Source organism: Nilaparvata lugens, chromosome X (assembly GCF_014356525.2).
Source record: "Nilaparvata lugens isolate BPH chromosome X, ASM1435652v1, whole genome shotgun sequence".
NCBI classification, from domain to species: Eukaryota; Metazoa; Arthropoda; class Insecta; order Hemiptera; family Delphacidae; genus Nilaparvata; species Nilaparvata lugens.
In genome coordinates this window covers 9,630,604-9,651,823 of record NC_052518.1, presented here as the reverse complement: position 1 = coordinate 9,651,823, position 21,220 = coordinate 9,630,604, and the positions used below count along the sequence as shown (strand labels likewise).

General features: G+C 34.4%; 2 protein-coding genes across 7 annotated transcripts in view; both read left to right on the top strand.

Moving 5' to 3' along the window:
• The first annotated feature begins 2,307 nt into the window (after positions 1-2,307).
• Positions 2,308-21,220, top strand: part of LOC111055865 (gastrula zinc finger protein XlCGF57.1-like) — a 45,737-nt gene continuing 26,824 nt past the window's right edge. Inside the window, exons 1-2 of one of the 2 annotated variants that reach the window (XM_039442366.1) lie at positions 2,327-2,476; positions 8,800-10,928. In XM_039442366.1, coding sequence (XP_039298300.1) covers positions 8,997-10,442 — 1,446 coding nt within the window. In that variant the 5' untranslated portion in view covers positions 2,327-2,476; positions 8,800-8,996 and the 3' untranslated portion in view covers positions 10,443-10,928. Of the gene's footprint in view, positions 2,477-8,799; positions 10,929-21,220 lie in introns of those variants that run through there. The other variant, XM_022343166.2, reaches the window with a different exon arrangement.
• LOC120354764 (U3 small nucleolar RNA-associated protein 6 homolog) lies at positions 11,087-19,629 on the top strand. 5 transcript variants are annotated; one of them, XM_039442371.1, is made up of 4 exons: positions 11,087-12,784; positions 14,503-14,649; positions 14,930-15,148; positions 19,480-19,629. In XM_039442371.1, the coding sequence occupies exons 2-4, from the start codon at positions 14,547-14,549 to the stop codon at positions 19,488-19,490; spliced, it is 333 nt and encodes a 110-aa protein (XP_039298305.1). In that variant the 5' UTR covers positions 11,087-12,784; positions 14,503-14,546; the 3' UTR covers positions 19,491-19,629. The 5 variants fall into 5 exon arrangements, with proteins under 5 accessions (XP_039298305.1, XP_039298304.1, XP_039298303.1 ...); XM_039442370.1 differs by having other exon boundaries at positions 14,930-15,141; positions 19,480-19,533; XM_039442369.1 differs by lacking the exon at positions 19,480-19,629 and adding an exon at positions 16,350-16,411.

The window sequence follows — 21,220 nt, the reverse complement described above, 5'->3', positions numbered from 1 at the left end:
TTGGTTCTTTTCTACTAACAGTAAATTTTATTATCATGGTGATTCTGTTGCTTAAGCCGCCATTTTGTCACACCGTTGAGGGGGAGGAGACTGTCCAGCTAGGCCAATGGCAGGCGTTCATGCCCTCGACCAATAGCAGTACTCACCTACTAGTATAAATTCTGCTGCTCTTGTATTTAGTTTTAGTTTATCAGAGATTGACAATGGTGTAATAACCGAAACCGGTCTTTCTAATTATCAATAAATCAGTGGTTTTTTGACAATTTCTTAGTCTTTTTCATTCAATATGAATAATTACCACAATATCAACTTCTCAACTGCACAAAAAGTCCAGAAGATGCCTTGCCTTCAAACCCACGGGATCTGGCCCCATCAGGGCAGTTTTGGAGGGGCAAAAAAAAGAAAAACCCAAGAGACCAGAGATGGATGAAACTCCAGGTGCAAATATGTGGGTCAAGAAGCTGAGTCAAGGGTTGCCGGCGCCGGGCGCCCCCTAGAGGCAGTTTGGCGTCCCCTCTCTTAGCGGAAGGATCTACAAAAAGGCCAGGAGTGGAACTCACATAGGTCACGAGTTGTAGGTGGAGATACCAAACCTCACCACTGCTCAAAGAAGGGTGGCCATTCAGGTGAGGCCTTTGACCCAAAAATAAAAAACCTAAGAGACCAGAGATGAGTGAAACTCTAGGCACAAATGTGGGTTAAGAGGCTGAGTCAGGGGTGGCCGGGCGCCCTAGAGGCAACTTGGCCGCCCCTTCCTCAGCGGAAGGACCTACAAAGAAGGCCAGGAGTAGAACTCATGTAGGTCACGAGGCCTAATCAGTCTGAAGAGACTGCCAAGCATATCACACTGGATTGCGACAAGGATTGCAACCAGGCGATGAATGGAATGTTAGTATAGGGAAAAACTCCTGGTTCTTGTAAAGGACATAGGTATTGGTTTGCCTAACTAACATACTACTTGGGAACACAATAAGCTTCGGTTGACATGCAGGGTTCTTTGAACCTTTGCTTCCTTGAATCTGTCCCTTCAAAAACATTAAACAACAATAAACAATTCTCGAGACTGGGTATCTATACAGTGTTCAACCAGTACATTCTGCTCTCCTTGCTACACATAAAAATTCATTATCACTCAATGACAATAAGAGCCAATAAGCATTCCTATAATACAAGAGGAAAAGCTAAAATTGATGTACCCTTCTGCAGATTGAACAAGAAAAGAGACTGTTTCCCTGTACTGGCATAGAAGATCTTCAATGTGCTGCCAGACATGGTGAGGGATCTGGATGACAGAAGTTTTGGTGCAAGGATTAGAGCCTGGTTGTGTGGGGTGACATTCTGCTCTGTGGCTGAATACTTTGAGGCCAACAAGTCCTTAGGCTGATCTAATTTGATGTAAACTGAGTGATACAAAATCCACATAATCATCTCGATCTGTTGTTCAGATTTCAAAACATTAAAGTTTGTGTCAAGTTATGTGTACAAAAAAATATTTTTATAGTCAATGACGACTAATTAGGTCAGAATAAAAAGAGATGCCGTCCATCCAGGAAGCTTGTCAATGACAGAAGTAGGAAGTAATGTCCATATTTTCGTCCAGGTAACCCCACTTCATCATATTTGATTTACACTTAGCTACTCTCACCAGTAGCTGGTTTAGTCACTTCTATACACTTTACCAGAGGTTCCCTGCAGGTGGTTGTGCCTCAGGCCGCAGATTCAGTGACCTGGGCTTTCTCTCTCCACAGTTCAAGATGAGTTGTTGTTCTTTTTGTCCTGCTATAGTGAGGTCCACGTTATAATGACAGTGTTTGATTAGCAATGGTACTATTATCCCTGTCTATCATCCAACAAAACGGATAGTGCTATCTCTTTCCCACTCTTCTCAGTTGCCAGATCATCTTTTAACAATGTGGAATTAATAATTAACAAAATATTTTATTGTAATTATGAAAATTCATTATAAAGTTATTGAAAAATATAATTTCTGGCTTAATAAAATATAATTGATTATTTTAAACGAGAATGAACCATTAATATTCACTTCAATAAACCTGCATCAGCTATCATCTACAAGAATAAGGCTTTGACAAGACAGAGGATCAGAAACGTTTTTCTCCTATCTTTCTCCACTGCCATTTTAACAAGAAACTCACTATAGAAGTGACCATTGTTGAGTTTATGTCCCAATTCCTTTCAGATGACAACAGCTGATGTCAAGCAACGTCTTGTAATGTGAGTTGTGTGCCCTTTTCAATGCCGAGGCATGTGTGCGACGCACAATGCCTCGCCAATGCTTGCCTTCCACCAGTCTGTGCGTCTCTACAAAGTGGCGTCTGTCAATACGCGGCTTTCATCCTTATTGATCAATGTATAGCGCTCTTACAAATCTCCTCTATTATTTTGTCATTTCAGTATGTAAAAGTGATTAATCATCTTGACTCATTCAATCTGATCAGGCACAATGGATTTCGAAGTAAGTACTTGAATGAATATATTCCAAATGTGTAGGGATTTAGTAGAATATAAGGAAAATAGGCTACTACATAACCTGAAAAATATTGAAGACCTAAGTTTCTGTTACAATTAATTATAATTTGAAGAGGGCAGTAACAAGACAGAAAATCAGCAACACTGTTCCCATATCTTCATCCTCTGTCATTATAACATGCATGGTATATAGAAGAAGATCACTGTATATTTCTATCTAAATAGCATGATAACATGGACCTCACTATTACTATAGTGAGGTCCACGTTATAATGACAGTATTTGATCAAGTTTTGCTATCCTTGTCTATCATTTGACAAAGCCGGTGGTACTATCCTTTTCTAGGTCCACAACGATGCCAATTATGTTTTTGACAGTGTAGAAATATAATTAATGCAGAGAATCGGCATCGCTATTCTCCTATCTTTATCCACTGCCATTATAACGTGAACCTCACTATAGGTACTCCACTAAGGGCCGGTTTCCCAGCTCGGTGTTAGCTAGGTTCTAGACTTTGAACAGCTGGAGTCAGAAAATTGGCTTTTGGAAATGGGGCGTAGTCACAGTTTAAGGAATAACAATTTTAAAATTACATTTTAAAAACTAGAAAATTGAACACAAAAAAATAAAGAGGAAATTGTGTAGTTTCAGCTATTTTGAGTTATTTAGGAATGTTTCATTTCATCAAGGAAAAACGTTTCCAATTATAGAAAAGAGAAAATAAAGATTATCATGAATACTGCAACTATACCCCGTTTTGGAAAGCCAATATTCTGACACCAGCTGTGTAGTCTAGAACTTAGCTGAATCAAATCAAATCAAATTGGTTTTTATTATCATGATTTCAGGTTACAAATATTCATATTATACAACAACTTTACATCTTCTGCAACCAAACAATCATAGATAAAACTTACAGTTGAACTAAAAAATTAATCATTATAACCAAATCTAGTTGCTATTATATTGTAGCTCCAGAAAATACAACATTATATTTTAAAAAACTTCATGAAAATTCTCCACAAAGGCAAAGCCTGTGTGTGGAAGAGGGTCTTGGCGATGATTGGCTAACGTCGGACTGTCCCCATACTTGCATCTATCACATTCTTGGGTAAACCAGGTATTAATATCAGAGAAAATTTGAAGTTTAAAGGATTTTAAGTATAAAAGATGTAAACATTAAGAGTTAGATTTGGACTATCATTACACAACATTTGCTTTACTTATACAATGAATGAATTATCACTTCTATATTATTTGTCCTCCCAATCTCCTTTAACCAGTCATTAACATTTTTTTTATAAATATATTTGGATTTACCTTCAGTATTACGTAGATTTTCAGGCAGATTTCTATACAGAGTGTGTGCTATATAATAAGTATTAGTAGTGGAATGAGTTTTGACTAGCCTTGGAACTTGGATTCCTATTGCTTCTGACGAACGAGTTCGATAGCTGTGCTCAATTTTCTTTAACATATCTTTATGATTTTTGTACATATATAACAATATATTTCTTACATAAATTTGCCTTATACTTGAAACATTGAATTCTTCAAAAATTTCATCAGTAGGAGTGCGTATACGTTTTGTTAATGCTGTTTTAATAATAGATTTCTGTGTAACTTCCAAGGGTTTTAGTAATGTTTTATAGGCACCCCCATAAGCTAAAATTCCCAATTCGATAAGTGACTGGACATAAGAAAAATAAATATTTCGTAGCTCTTTTAGTGATAGAATTTTGTTTAATTGGTAAAAAATGTAAATGGCTTTGCGAATTTTACTTTTCAAGAATGCAATATGAGCCGACCAATTCAATTTCTCATCTATCATTACTCATAAATATTTATAAGCTACTACATTTTCAATCGATTCACAGTTACATTGTATATTGGTAGGTTCAGTACAAGAATGTAGAGTGATGTTATTAATTCTGTCTTCTTGCCTTCTTCTGGAAAAAATTTCTATGCATTTAGATTTCTTAATATTTAAAGTCAACATGTTATTATCAAACCATTTCTTCAAGAGATATGAATGTAGCGTTTTGGTACAGTTCTTGTTTATTTTTACCAGTCACATGTATTGCTGTGTCGTCAGCAAATAAAAATAGATTTCCCTTGATTGGAACTTTTGACACATTATTAACATAGATTAAAAACAGTAAGGGACCCAAAGTACTTCCTTGGACCACACCATACTCTATTACATTTGGTTTACTATCTACTCCTAATATTTGAACAATTTGTTTTCTATCAGAATGATAACTTTTGAACCATTAATATGAAATATCACGAATTCCAATAAAATCAAGTTTTTTCAGCAGTTTTTGTCAGTCAACGGCATCGAAGGCCTTTGCCAAATCGAGAAATATTACTAAACTTTCCAGATTAACACTTGAAGCCTGATCAATCTCTTGCGTCAGGCTGAAAAGAGCATCAGAAATATTTTTGTTTTTCCTGAAACCGAACTGTTTTTTAGTTAGAATGTTGTTGGTTTCAATGTAATCACTCAATTGATGTTTAACTATTTTTTCCAAAACTTTAGAAAAAACATTTAACAAAGAAATCGGTCTATAGTTACTCTTTTCAGACTTATCTCCATTTTTGAACAGTGGAAAAAATTTTGGCTATCTTAAAAGTATCTGGAAAGATGCCTTGTGAGATACTCAAGTTGTATATATATGTACTTTAGAGGCTTTACGAATAATTTTATATGTTGTTTAAAAATTTTAGTAGATATACCATCATGACCCGGTGCAGACATTCCTCTCAGTTCTAAAAAAGTGCGCAAAATATCATTATCAGTAACCTCTTTGAAGTGGAATTCGGTATTTGAACAATAGTCTTCATCATTAATAATATAATCACCTCTAAAATTTACCTTTTCTGCGAGGTTTTGCCCCACCTGCGAAAATAGTCATTGAATTTGTCAGCAATAGTTTTTGATTTAAGTGATGGTGATTGTATATTTTCGACCTCCTTAGAAAAATGTTCTAACGAAAAACTCAGTTTCTTGTTATCTCGACCTGATATCTCATTAATCACATGCCAAAACTTTTTTGGATCATTTCCAGCTTCATTCAATTTATTTCTATAGTATTGATTCTTAGTGTTTTTTAACAAGCAACTTAATCTATTCCTATAGGCCTTAAAGTAATTCACAAGCTCAACATTAAATGGTTGTTTCTTAACTAATTTGTACAATAATTTATCTCTTTCTCTAACCGACCTGACCAGCCCTTCAGTTATCCACGGCTTGTTTTTTTTTTAATTTTGGATTAGTTTGCACAACACATTATTCCTGGACTTATCGATAAACTTATTAACGGTTAGATAAAAATTATTATTTGTGCTATTCACATCATTTTCAATCAATACCGTATCCCACGATTCTTTTTCAAGCAAAGAAAAAAATATGTTGTTATCTATAATAAATTTAGAAGTGGAGGTATCTTTTCCTCTTCAACTCTCAGAACTCACCTGGAGAGCCAAAGTGTAATGATCAGTCATTGGTACTCTAACTACTGCCGACTGAACCATGTCAATGTCGTATTTTTTTATAAACATATGATCTATTAATGTACTACTAATATTATGAACTTTTGTTGGCTTATCGATACAATTAACAAATCCGTTCTCGCATAAGACCTCCAAGTATAAATTGGTTTGTTTGTCCTGTTTCAAAATATTTATATTTATATCCCCAGCTATTATATCTAGTCGTTCGGTTTGTTCGTCGTTCGGTTTAATCGGATTGTTCGTCCTGTTTCAAAATATTTATATTTATATCCCCAGCTATTATATCTAGTCGTTTTATCTCTAGTTGTCTTATTGCAGTAATCGCGTAAATGATCTATGAAGCAAGAAACGATTGAGTCATGTGTTCTATAGGCAGCAAGTAAACAATAACTTTTGTTGTAATGAAAATCTATTTCTAATGCATTTACTCCTCCTATATTAATACCTAGTTCCCACTGCTGATAATGTTTTCCTTATGAAAACAAGTACTCCGACATTCCTGGTACGTTTTGATGTCATACGCAAAGTATCGTATCCATCCAACAATTGTCCTACATCATCTTCGTTAAGCCAAGTTTCAGACAATATTATAATGTCCATTTTGTGTTTCACTATATTTAAACCAATTGCTAAGTTATCAAAGCTTTCGTTATAACTTCTTATGTTTAAATGAAATATCTTCAAATTATCATCAATAAAGAAATCATTAAGAGAGTTGAAGTCATTCAACTCTAAAACAAGATATACTGTTATAGTTTTCCAATTCCGTTTCGTGCCTTTCCATTTCAAGAAAAGAAAGATTAAACAAAATATGCCCTCCTCGCCCTACCGTTTTTCATTATTAATTCATAATTTTTCCCCATCGTCTCATCAAGTCTAGAACTAAAAATTAATCCTCCCTTAAAAATAAACGCTTCAGGTCATCTAGATAGTTCATAGTGTAATAAGCTAATTGATTTTTGATTATTATCGAAAATAAATAAAATGATCATAGGCATATCAAACCTCATGACAACACTGATAAAACAAAATAAAGGAATTCTCTGGGATGCATTAACCTTATGTTAAGGGAAGTATTATATCTATAACCAAATAAAATAAAATCTCTGTTTAATATGTGATCATGATAGCCAAAATAGTACTAAAGTCATCTTGATAGTTCAAAGATTAATAAACTAATTGATCATTGATTATTATTGTAAATAAAGAGATAAAAATTAAATGCGAAAAAGTATTAGAATTAGGAATATGACGACCGCAAGCGATCATATACGTATGTCAAACCTCATGACAACACTGATAAAACAAAATAAAGAAATTCTCTGGGATGCATTAACCTTATGTTAAGTGAAGTATTATATCTATAACCAAATAAAATAAAATCCCTGTTTAATATGTGATCATGATAGCCAAAATAGTACTAAAGTCATCTTGATAGTTCAAAGATTAATAAACTAATTATAATTATTATTGAACGAAAATCCTAAATAAATGCTGCAAATCACCCCGAAGACCTCTGCTACTGCAGACATTGACAACAGGGCTAACAGCTAGATGGAAATTCGATGAGAACTACTATCCAAAAATTAGTTGCCAGCCCGGGAATCGAACCCGGTACCTCCCAATTTGCAGCATTTATTTAGGATTTTCGTTCAATAATAATTATATATTAATTAGCATTTGAATAAATGCATTCTCCATTTAATTCCATATGTAACTAGTTGGCCGCTATGGCTTCATATAAAATGAGCGCTGCTATCCAGAAATTGTCAGTTTGGTGTAAGGGCAAGCATTCCTGACTAGCAATTGGGAGGTACCGGGTTCGATTCCCGGGCTGGCAACTAATTTTTGGATAGTAGTTCTCATCGAATTTCCATCTAGCTGTTAGCCCTGTTGTCAATGTCTGCAGTAGCAGAGGTCTTCGGGGTGATTTGCAGCATTTATTTAGGATTTTCGTTCAATAATAATTATATATTAATTAGCATTTGAATAAATGCATTCTCCATTTAATTCCATATGTAATAAACTAATTGATCATTGATTATTATTGTAGATAAAGAGATAAAAATTAAATGAGAAAAAGTATTAGAATTAGGAATATGACGACCTCTAGCGATCATACGTATGTCAAACCTCATGACAACACCTATAGAACAGAATAATGAAATTCTCTCGAATGATTCACCCAATATTAGGTGATTGTATGTATTAATACCCAAATAAAATTATATCCTCGATCATTATATACAATTATGATAACTAAAATAGTACTCACACTCCACTATGCAAAAATGCCTTATCTAATATATCAATCTACATCGCTCAATGGATTTTATGCCACCATCTAGTTGTAGACAACAGTAGACTGTTGTTCTCTCATCCGAACAAGCTCATCGATATCGGCAGGATACCACACTTGTGTTTGCATACTGTTTGTTGTCGCCTTAACCATTACCTTCCCGTTGTTAATCCACACGGCTTCCAATTTATTGGATCCTGAGCTCAGAAACAGGCCAATTTAGAATTTATTTATGTGACATAATTGATAAAAAACACTAATGTAGAAATCCATTCCACATGTATATGTAATAGATGGAGCATAAGGTCCATCTTTCTTTTTCAACTCTTTGGGTTTTCATGGGAATGTTCACAATCTGAAATATTTTTTCAATACCATATTTGAAATTGGATCGAATATTGCAAGCTGAACAATTCCTGAAAGAACCAAATTCATTATTTATTTATTTAATCACAACATAACATACTACAACTGAGCCACTGACTTGCTTACAGGGAGGAGAGTACAGCTAGAAATGCCTCATTGTATCCAGACCAGTCCAGATTCAGCCAAACAACTTGGATGGTCAAGGTCAAGACAACTCAGGGTAAATGACACATTCTCAACATCAAGGACCAGACATGGGCATCTGTAATTGGCCAATTCATGGACCAGATGAAGTATTAAAGAAAAGTACCAGATTCAGTATAACATGGATAATCAGGTTGTATATTTAGACCACAATTATTCAAAACATCGATTTGAAATTATAGTGCTCAAGCCAGAGGTTCTGATTGAAGAAGAAGAACACCAACAACATGGAGGAACAGTGAAAGAAGAGGAGATTCAGCAAGAAAATGATACAGGCCTACACATTGAAAGCATCTATTCTCTTTCAACAGATAGACTGAACTGTTACCCCTTTATACCTGAACACATGAAAGTTGAAAATGTAGAAGAATCTTATGGAACACACTCAGAAACATTAGTGGATATTGAAGACAATTATTCTGATACATTATTTACACATTCTGAAAGTATAAGCTTACCACCAGGAGTATGTATATCAAACTCTGTCGGACAAGGAGGTTTAAGCTCAATCAATAGATCAGTTGATGAAACTCTTGGGAACACTTTGATCAACGATTCTGATGAAGACCTCAATGAGGTGGACTTATTAATTAAAAATGCAAGAAAGAATGTAATTGATGCAGCAAGTGATAGTGAATTAACTGAATGTCAGTTGTGTGGTGAGGCATTCAGCAACATCAGAGAATTAAATCTTCATTGTAGTATACACACAGCTGGGAAACAACATAAGTGCAAGTACTGTAACTACAAAACAAAAAATAAAGCAGATCTCATCAAACATATAAGAACTCACACTGCAGAGAGACCCTTCAGCTGTGATTTCTGTGACTATAAAGCAACAGTAAAATCAACTCTTACACAACATTTAAGGATTCACACTGGTGAAAGACCCTACAGCTGTGATTTCTGTAACTACAAAGCAATAAGGAAATCAGCTCTCACCAAGCATATAAAGACTCACACTGGAGAGAGACCCTACAGCTGTGATTTCTGTGACTACAAAGCAACAGAGAAATCAGCTCTCACCCAACATTTGATGATTCACACTGGAGAGAGACCCTTCAGCTGTGATTTCTGTGACTACAAAGCAACAGAAAAATCATCTCTCACCAACCATATAAAGACTCACACTGGAGAGAGACCCTTCAGCTGTAATTTTTGTGACTACAAAGCAACAGTGAAATCATCTCTCACACAACATTTAAGGATTCACACTGGTGAAAGACCCTACAGCTGTGATTTCTGTGACTATAAAGCAACAGTGAAATCAGCTCTCACCCAACATTTAAGGATTCACACTGGAGAGAGACCCTTCAACTGTGATTTCTGTGACTACAAAGCAACAGAGAAATCATCTCTCACCAAACATATAAGGATTCACACTGGAGAGAGACCCTACAGCTGTGATTTCTGTGACTATAAATCAAAAGTGAAATCAGCTCTCACCCAACATTTGATGATTCACACTGGAGAGAGACCCTTCAGCTGTGATTTCTGTGACTTCAAATCAATACAGAAATCATCTCTCAACAGACATCTGAGGACGCACACTCAAGAAAGACCCTAGAGCTGTGATTTCCATGACTACAAAACAAATCTAAAAAAATTTAATGAAACACACTTGCTAAAAACTTTGAAATTGAATTTTTCCATACAAAACTCCATACAATCAAAAACAACATTCAAATACTAAAAATATTTAACTGATTTCTTTGTCCCATAACTCTTACAACAGCTCAACTCTCAAAACTCTGAACCATTCATTAACATAGAAAATATATAAATAATTATATCAATTATTATTTACATAGTCTGTCAATCAGAAATCAATCTCAGACATAATACTTCAAGACAATTTTAAAATTTCAATGTCTTGCCCTTCTTATCATCTGCATGATTCATCAATTCCCTATCTGAATATTTTTTTAATTTAGCTGACTCACTGTACATACTACTATATAAATGGTCTCAGATTTGTTTCCCTAGTCAGTACAATTTGTATTCATATTCTTGGAATACATATGCAATAAAGTATCATAGTTCTCAAATAAAACACTCAATATTCATTTTTGTCTTTCCTATGTATCCTATTATTAAATTTTCCATTAATGCCTATGAATGCAACATCATTTATGTATTTACAAGTAAATTTATTATCCTTGCGTTTATTAAATTTTATTTTAAAACACTTTTTAACCAGACTATGTTCTAGTGATTTCAACGTTACAAAATTTATTATGCTCTTTGCACGTGGATTCACAAGATTTTTTGTTCTTTAATAACTTTTGAATTGCATAAATTGAAGAATTAAAATGAGAGGCCAAAATATGTTCTTTCTAAATTCTCCAATTTAGCTTTCACCACCCACTTATCTTTTTAAAACAAAAGAGTTTTAGCATTTCAAAATTTTTTTTGTTCTATTCTGTGGTTTAGGTGTTTATGTTGAGCTTTGAGTTCAGGCTACACCATTTGATTTAATTTTTGATTAGAATTTTTTTTATTAATAATAATGATTAGAATAATTTTTTATTAGTTCGTATAGCTATCAATTTGTTTTATTAATTTCAATTAACAGTAAAACGACTCATCATGGCAGTATCAGTCACTTCGAGGGCAAAAGACCCTTTTGAATTAATATTGATGGAAAAGCTACAACTCTTTACGAAGGCTGAAATCAAGTAAGTAATGTAATCGGTAATATTTTACATATTTTTGTAGTATTCAATTCAACGCTTTGTTTTTGGGCGCTTCCATAGCGGCGTTTCAAGATGAGTATTTAGAGCTTCCGTGGTTAGAGCACCTAACCTATAAATTCATAATGCCGCATCTACATGTTGGCCCGACGAAGGCCAATGTCGACAGTGCCAGTGTTGGCCTTCGTTGACCTACGTTGGGTTACCAGGCTGGGCCAGAGACTGGGGCAAGCGGGCAACATGTAGATGCGGCATTAGTTTCGATGATTCAATGAAATGTAGATGCAATGTAGTAGTCAACACTTTTAATTCATCTACAGCCATAACGTTCATACAACATGAATTTCCAATGAGTCATCGATTCTAATGAATTTATAGGTTATGTGCTCTAGCTAAGGCGGCAGAGACGCCGCTAAGAAATTGTACCTTAACATAAAACACATGCTTTCGTTTGTGTTGGTACAATTCCTTATGACTAGTCTACACTACCGCCAAGTAGCTGGTGAGCTTGGCCACGTTGGTCTTGCCATCTACACTGCAATGTGACCATTTGTGAATGATCAGCTGGCCACTCGTCTTTGTGAGTGATGGAAGCAAAGGCGAGTGCTGGCAAATCACCTCTCCCCACTCTGGCGCTGGTCGTCAAGTTGTTTCATTTTCAAACGTTGTTACATTCTACTTGCCACCTGTCCTCTCAAGTTTGCTTCCAAACAAAAATAATTGACAATGAAACACTTGGATGTTGTGTAGAAATATCATGAAAATTGCTAAATTACATAAATGTTTCAACAAAACAGTATCTGAAGTCAAAAATATTTAAATATATTCAAAGTCAAGTATCTGAAATCAAATATATTCAATGCAAACATCAACCATGTAAGTATGATCTCCACTTGGTACAGGACGTCTTGTACAACAGTACAGAAATTATAAGATCAACCAACAACAAAATTTCCAAGTTGAAATGTTTTGATGAGATGGAGGCAGCATGTTGTATTGCCATAGCTGCAGACCAGTTGATGAAACTGTCTTTTTCAATGATTTCTTGTAGATATATTTGATAATTTTTTGTTCAATTTTTATCAACAGGAAAATTAAATCAAAGAGATCAGAGTTCAGCAACAAAATCGCTCATTGCGTGAAGAAGAAGAAACATATTTTGCAGTTTATCGACTACGAGATAACCTTGCTCTTCTTGGTTAGAACGAGGAAACAGGTAATCAATAGTATTATTTATTTATTTATTCATAATAGTACATCAGAAACAACAGGTAACAATTATTATTCCAACAAAAACATTATTTCATATTTGTGGATAACCAATATTTAGATTCAACATTTGTTTATTATCAGAACATTAAAAACAATAATGCAAGACATCGTCAAAAAATATACAATCAAAAATTTAACAATATATCACAAGTCATAAAATTGCATCGCATTATTAAGGATTTCAAACTGTAAGGTTATTAGTCAATTGAAGCAAATTCAACATCAATACATCACAGGAACAGGACATAAAAATTACAAATTACATCACATCAAGTCATTTGTAGCCTACTGTAAGGACTGCAGTCAATTAAAATATTTTTCACACAGATTTTGAACTGTCTAATCTCAAGCTCTTTTATTTCAACTGGTAACTTATTGTACATTCTTTTTCCAAACTCTTCAAAACTATTCAACATAAAGTGGTAGTTACACTGAGTCATTCTGAGTGCTGTAGCCTGTCTAATGAAATGGCTGTGAACATCACTATTGATTGGAAAACTGTTTACATTTTTCTTTGTGTACATCAGGCATTCAAAAGCATATAGTGCAGTAATTGTCATGATTCTGAGTTTCTTAAACAATGGTCTACAATGGGTTCTACTATCCTTGTTACAAATTACTCTAATAGCTCTCTTTTGTAATATAAAAAGCTTCTTCTTTACATTTGAATTTCTCCCCCATGCAACAATGCCATATGCCAAATGAGACTGCATATATGCATAATAAACAGCAATCAAGACTTACAATATGCCTTAATCTGCTAAGCATGAAAATACTTCTAGATACCTTACTACACAGTAAGCTGACATGTTTTTCCCACTTTAAATTATTTTGTAATGTGATGCCCAGAAACTTTACATGATTAATATTACATCGGCCACTTGAATCAAATTCCTACAACTGTGTTTTGTCTTTGTTGAGACAAAGAGAGTTTGCAGCTGTCCAGTCTTCGATAGTTGCATTGATAAAATTACTAGGTTAATATGTTAACTAATACTAATAACTAATAGGTTAACAACCTAGTAATTTACTAAACATAACATGTTTAGGTCAGCAACCTAAATATGCTTCCTTTTAACATAAAAATAAAACTCAGATAATAATATTCATTCATAGCAAAAACAAGAAGTTACTACAACTAATATTTGAAAAGATAAAAAAATACTTGGAAAGCTTTTTTTAATAAAGAAAAAGTGAAATGATGATAAGAATGGATATGATAGAGAGCAGTGTGTCATTGGATTGTTATAGTAGATTTAAAACTACTTGCGACTTGGAGGGATAAGCAGATCAGAGAAATGGAGAAGGAGAGCAGCCAACTACAGTGACGAATAGAATCATAGAAAGAAGCACGGTTAGCAATTAGTTGACGATGCAGTGCTTTCAGAGAGGAACCGACCAGGTGTTGAACACTCATCAAACACTTTCTCTGTTTCGCCCGCATATCCCTTCAAGTCGTAAGTAGTTTTAACTCGACCATAAGTTGTGAGACTTGAAAATGGTGCCTGGACGGATAGGACGTTTGCCTGTCTTTATTTTTTGAATAAATACTCTTTTCAATAATTCAAATTGGTTCATTTGCCATAAAATAGATACATTTTTCAAGAGACAATTGTATTAAACAAAAACTCACGTATGTGCTATGTGTGCATTGTCTTTCAGCAAAAGGGCCTATCAACATCATCAAGCAAATCGCATATAGAAGTATGTATCGCTGTCCATGTTACAGCATTGTGCAATCGAGCAATACTAAGCTATCCCAACGATCTTGGAATTTGGCTTTCCTACATCAAATTCTGCAGACAAATTGTAAGTTGTCAACGTTTTATTTTTTCAAAAATTACGCCAGGTGTTAATTCGTTAATTTTTCAATAGAAAACCATAAATATTGTGGAAAGAAGTCTGTTAAGCTAGTGAAGATAATCCTAACCATCAACCCATGTGAAGTTAGTTATAATGCGCAAGAATGAATAGTTTTAGTAAAATAATGATGTGATATTTATTGACTAATAAACTATGTTTATGTAATTACCTGTGACACTGGCCGATGTTTGTGTGATGAATTGCAATAAATATATATGTATTGCAGGCAGCCTAGTGCTGGTGCATATGTTGGCAGCTCACAGCGACATTCCGATCCTGTTCAAGTTGGCTGCAGATTGGGAGCTGGACGACTGCAGGAACGTTGAAAAGGCGCGCAACCATCTAAAGAATGGACTGCAAATCCACAAAAAATGTGCTATGCTCTATCTCGACCTGTTCCGTGTCCAGTTGATCTACATCAATAAAAAAATCATCGAGGAGCATGGTAATTGGCTGTTCACGTTCACCTATCCATTGCTATCCTTGTCTGTTATTGGATCGGTCGAATAAAAGCATAGAGAAAAGATAGTGTAAGTCATGGTATAGTGCGTTTATGTTGCAAATTCCGTTGTTAACTCAAGTCGATAGTCCTAGTAGTTGATTTTGATGAAGTTATGTTACGCTAGTAGTCTCATATTGTGCCGTTCTTACATTCTCACCACCCCAACAACACATTAATAATAGACAGTAGTCGGCAGTTAACGGCTTGAGTTAACAAAAATCGGCTCGGAATTTGCAACATAAATTACCTATACCATGGGATATCTTCTTATGCTATATTTTCTCTATGATAGAAGCTAGCAAATGCTAATTCCAAGTTTTTTTCAAGACTCGGTTGAATAAAGTTGTTGAGAGTCTGCGCAAACCTTAGATTCCAGCGTTGTTCATATGGAGTACAGTGCTGCCAGATTTCATAGAATCCAGAGAGCCTGTGAGCTAATTGTGTGAGAGAAAGAGCGAAAAAATAATAGACCTTAATAGAATCTTCATAAAAACGGCAACAGTGTGCTGCTATATTATTGGTATGTACTGTATAGTACAGTACTATTGGTCCAGGCAATGAATGCTCAAAAGAGGGTATAGAGGGAAAAGTTTTGAAGACAATTTTTGACCTCACAGCTCTGTTTAAGGTAGTAAGGAGGTAAACATATCAAAAGTCCCCACCCCTAACCCTTGTGCCAAGGGGGTGGCGGTGGTTCAAAGGTACCATTATTTGATTTCTCGCATATAACACGAAAACTGTGTATCTTACGGACATAACTGATATATAACCTACAAAATTAAAGCTTACACAATTTTCTACACTATTCTTCTTACAACTTTTTTTTATATCTTTTCTAGTTTTCGAGATATCCGCTCTTGAAGGTGTGACATTTTTGACAAAAAAAACTCGTTTGCTTCCAACTTTTTTCTATTTATGCTCTTATAACTATTTAAACATCGATGGGAAAAATCCATGCTGATTATGAGCTTATAGAGCATTAAATTCTCTTCAATTTGATGTATAATTTCTCACTTTTACGCATTTCCCTACAACTGTTGCAGCAGCTTTAGTGTTGAGTGTGAAAACTCCAGTTTTGCAACAATATACTAATTTAAAAAGGAATTTGGAGGGAATGTTTTTAACACAATTTTTGACTTTTCAGCTTTGTTGAGACTAGTTAGGAGGAGAACACATTCCGACCGCATTTGACTTGTGATGTATGATTTTGGACCGCCTTGACGAGCCGAGAAGAATGAAGTGTAGTAGGATGAGATCCGAGCTTTGTATTAAAAGTTATAAGTTTTTGAAATTTTGATCCTTGAGGTGTCCTTAAGCGCGCCTCTCCACTAGGAAATACTGAAATGAAGTGAATCTAACGGGTGATTCTCATTGAACATAATCTCATGAACTCATATCATAGTGCAAAATATGACTGTTAGGACAATATAGGTGATGATGGTTGAAGCTAAAAATTAGGTGTTTTTCACAATACAAGGAGCATTGTTGTCAGGTTTACCTGGAAATTTATATGACCCTGTATATAGAATTTGGGTCTGGATTTCTCTCATCTATCCAAATATTATATTAAAAAATCAGAACTACAATATAAATTGCATCTTTTATATGTCTATATTGACTGGACTATAATCAGGTCGAGATGGAACTAGAAATATTCCGGTTGCCCTAGCAACCGCTCAATGCATGCCGATATAAATTGATGTAGCAACAGCTGCTAGACCTTTTATTTGCTTAATGGTATGATCACATTGGATGCACGTATGTACAAATGCACGTGACAAGGCCAGATGAGAAACAAAATGTGGAAAGAGCCATTGAAACAGGTTGTGACTTGCCTGTAGCTGCTCACACTGAACGCCACCAGCAAGTGCACGCGTTCAGTGTGAGTGCTCCTATGGATCTTTCCACATTTTGTTTCTCATCTTCGCGCTTGGTGAAGCATGCACTTGCACATATGTGTATCCAACGTGATCATACCCTAGAATTTTCCGAAAACTCCTAGTTGGATCTACTACTAGCACATGATTAGAAGTTGGTAGCCCTACTCAAACGGTATACACTCGACAGTGCGAGTTGATTATCCTTGAGCTGTGTAACACCATGTGTGCATTCCAATCGTCTAATAAACGGAATGTCTTTTGCCAGGGATCATTAATATTCTTGTGAAAAAGTCCAAGTGTTTACAACTACAATGGGTGGACATTTCGAGCATATTCTCTAATAAATCTGAAATCGTCACCCTGCCGTCGTTGACGATGGCATTTACGCACCAACCAAAACTCACCTTAAGCTTTACCGTACCTTATTATATTAATCATGTACTAAAGCTGAGCAATTTGAAAATTCCTAGAAAACTGAGTTTTATTGATATTGTTTTCAATAAATGCCTTAATAGTCTGCAAATGCTGTAATGGACAATAATTGTTTTGTAATTTTGGCAATCCTGAAATAAAGTTCCTACTGTCCACTGCGCCTGCTTAGCAAGCGCAAATGAACATACTGCGTATCTCCAGCCATCGTTGAATAGATTATCGTTTCTCTAACCTAATTTTAGCTATTGTAGAAAAATTGTATTACTGTAATTTGTGTGTACCCTTCTGCTGGTGTCACTTTGAGCAGATATCTCACTTTGAGGGTGAATTATCAATTCTAATATTTTGTACTAACTTTACTTTGTACTAAAAATACTTTGTACAGTATTTTCAAGTTGAATGTTAGTTAATCAAAACTATCCGATTCACAAATGAAAAATTGCTACTGAAAATAATGCTACTCGCCGACGATTTGCCACATGTTTGGGTGAGGCCCATAAAAAGACAACAACTTTTAATTGAAACCTTCCAAAGTGTTGCTAGTTCTCCGAGACCTTGCAAATGTGGTCAACTGTCCAATCGAAATTCTTTTCATCCAGAATTGGATTAAATAACATCAAATTAAGGCAACCATCGAGACACCCTCATCGCACCGCCTTAAGGCTGTGCAAAGGCTAAAAATAAACTTTTTACTGGTGATATTTTTCAAAGTTTTTCGATTTGTATATCATCAAGCTATCAAAATAAAAAAGTTTTCTTAGGAAAATATTTTTCCTATCATTACTTTTTGAGATAGGAGCGCCCGCAGTTTAAATTTTTGGGACAGAACATTTCAAATTTGGTAAGAGATAAATCCATGATATTTAGAGGCCACATTCTTCATGATATTGCTGATGTAGTAGAATGAAAACTTTCTGAAAATATGGATATTTGAGAAAGTTATTCAATTTACCAAAAATAACTCAACTGAAAGTTATTTTTTGTCATTTTTAGTAAATTGAATAACTTTCTCAAAAATTGATATTTTCATGAAAATTTTGTTTTACTAGATTAATAATACCATGAAGAATCCATCCTCTAGATCTCATGGTTTTATCTCTTACCGAATTTGAAATGTTCAGTCCAAAAATTTAAATTTTAGGCGCTCATATCTCAAAAAGTAATTTCCGGAAAAAATGTTTTCCTGAGAAAACTATTCCATTTTGATAGCATGATGGTATACAAATCAAAAAACTCTGAAAAATACCACCAGTAAAAAGTTTATTTTTAGCCTTTGCACAGCCTTAATGCTGTCGGCCATAGAGAATGGTGGCGTGTCGCCGCTGTTAGGGGCGCCCCGATTAGGGAGTCACATCATCATTCTGATCACTCCCATCATAACCCTTCAACGGCCTATCACTTGCATTGATTAGAAAAGAAATTCTTCAGCAAATCAAGTCTCCTTAATTATCATCATACGTTTTTGAAAAAAGACCGCACAAATTCTAACTTCTTTATTTAGTCACTTGACTAGGTCGCTTTCTTTAAGCTGTTAATTAGAGCGAATTTTACAAAATGGGAAAATTAGATCGACATCCAATTGTTTGAACTATAAAATATCAATGTAATTCAATAATTTTATAAATCCATTGTTAACCTTGTTATAGTAATAAATTGAAGAAATACGTCAGCGTTAAATTCCGAACATATGCAGCAAACATATCTATCAATCGAATTACAAATACATGATTTTATTTATTAATTTCAAAATATATAAAAAAACTCATCTTGATCAAAATTTTTCAATCATTTACAATTAGCATAATAATTATTCATAGTATTTGTACTAAGATGAAATTTATAATTTCAAGTAACAATGTTTTTAAGTAACAAAGTTATTTTTGTGAATCAAATGCTACTAAGACATAATTTATTTTTTATTTGAATTTATTGTTTATTTCAACAATATTATATCTTTTTCAGGTCCTGAATGAGCACCGCTGGAGGCCAAGCTTTAAATGAACGTTTCTGTTTGAAAGATGTAAACATAAACAATTCATGTATATCGAATATATCAGTTGACAATAATTAAAATTTCCCGACTTATTATTATTTAAATTTGAATTGTATTAAAGATTGTAATGTTTTTGAAGATTTATTCTAACTGTCCTTCTCCAATAAATGACTGAACATGGTTTTAAATAATGTGTTACTTATAGTTTGAAAGTGTAGTAAGTATCAGCCATCTTTTGCTACCAAATTGTAGCAATACAATACAGTTCACTGACTTCAGTTGAATGAATACATATTTAAGCACGTAGAGAATTGAAAAAAGTTGAGTGTTTTGAAGCTGCCTGCCTACAGGAACAATAGTAGCTTCAACTAGAGCTGACAAGGTAACGCGGAATGAGAAAAGTCCCGAACTCAAGAAATGTACATTAAATTTCCAATCACGCGTTCTTGCCGCAGCTAGTGGAAGCTACCCTTCTACCTATGTGCAAAGTGATTAGGGATGTTTGATTTTGAAGATGTGAAGAACATGTTCCAAAATCATACAATTCAATTTGTAGTATCAGTGTTATGTGAACAGGACCTGTGATGGTATGATAGAATTCTATGTAAACCTGTCACATAATATCATTATTAAATGGAAAATGTTACTGGATATTTAGCCTGCAGGTACCGTACATTAACATTACACGATTTCGCCCGTGCGGGAAAAGCAACATGGGCAATAATTTATAATAAGTGAAGAAGATGACGAGATCTTTCACATACATTGTAAACCATATAAAGTGATGGGTCACGTTTTCTTCTTCAGTTTACTTACTCAAAATTTCCCGTCCAGTTTTTCACCTTCCGAATGGAAAAGAATAGTTTAATTGACTTCATTTCCTATAAATTTTCTGAGAAGCTGATAATTATAATTCTAGTAATGATCGATTTCGATTTTTTCCATCACTTGGAGTCATCAGTTCAAAAAACCCGTTAGGTAAGAAAAATGCATTTTTTAGGAAACTAAGAAGTTGAATTATAACAAATTGAAGAATAATAAGGAAGAACATGGCCAAGCCTCATGAAGCATTGTCAGACGAGTCGTCAGGACAGAAAGCTCTCTGATTGGCTGATTCCCGAACGCCAACCCAATCGGAGAATTTCTGACCTGCCCACTCGTCTGAAAACGCTTCGTGTGTCTTGGTCCTAAGAAATTAAATTATGAAGTTAGTACCGTAGCTATTTTTAGTATGATTTATTGTTTATTTCTACTCATACTTCGAAACAATTTCCAAGAGAAAATTATGAAGGATCTCAGAGTAATATTATGATTTAATAGTACATTTTTCTAAGAAAAGCACTTTTTAGGTTCTGCAATAAACATTGATATTCGAAGCCAGTTAAACACACATCGATGTTTGGAGGTACATTTTTCGCCGCCATGAATTTTACCAGAAATGAAACTTGAAATGGACATGATCACATCATATACTATGCTTGTCAATAAGTTATAATATGTTCAATCTAATACAATATTTATAAAAATATATGAGTGTGTAACTACATATAGTTACACTTAAAATATGACACTGTGTGTTAAATTTTTGTAAAAATTTCCAAGGGATGTAAGTAAGCTTCTCCTTTCACTTTCGTTCAAGTGATTTTAATGAAATCTTATTTTACTCACGCAAGTGCCACTTCCACTTCCTTGGAAAGAAATCCACTTCTT

What these genes read in the sequence shown, in the direction of transcription:
- LOC120354764 (XM_039442367.1), top strand. Translation starts at nt 11,465, where the DNA reads ATGGCAGTATCAGTCACTTCGAGGGCAAAAGACCCTTTTGAATTAATA. An exon ending in TTTACGAAGGCTGAAATCAA is followed by an intron (nt 11,554 to 12,657) that starts GTAAGTAATGTA and finishes TTTTATCAACAG; the next exon opens with GAAAATTAAATCAAAGAGAT. An exon ending in TGGTTAGAACGAGGAAACAG is followed by an intron (nt 12,785 to 14,502) that starts GTAATCAATAGT and finishes ATTGTCTTTCAG; the next exon opens with CAAAAGGGCCTATCAACATC.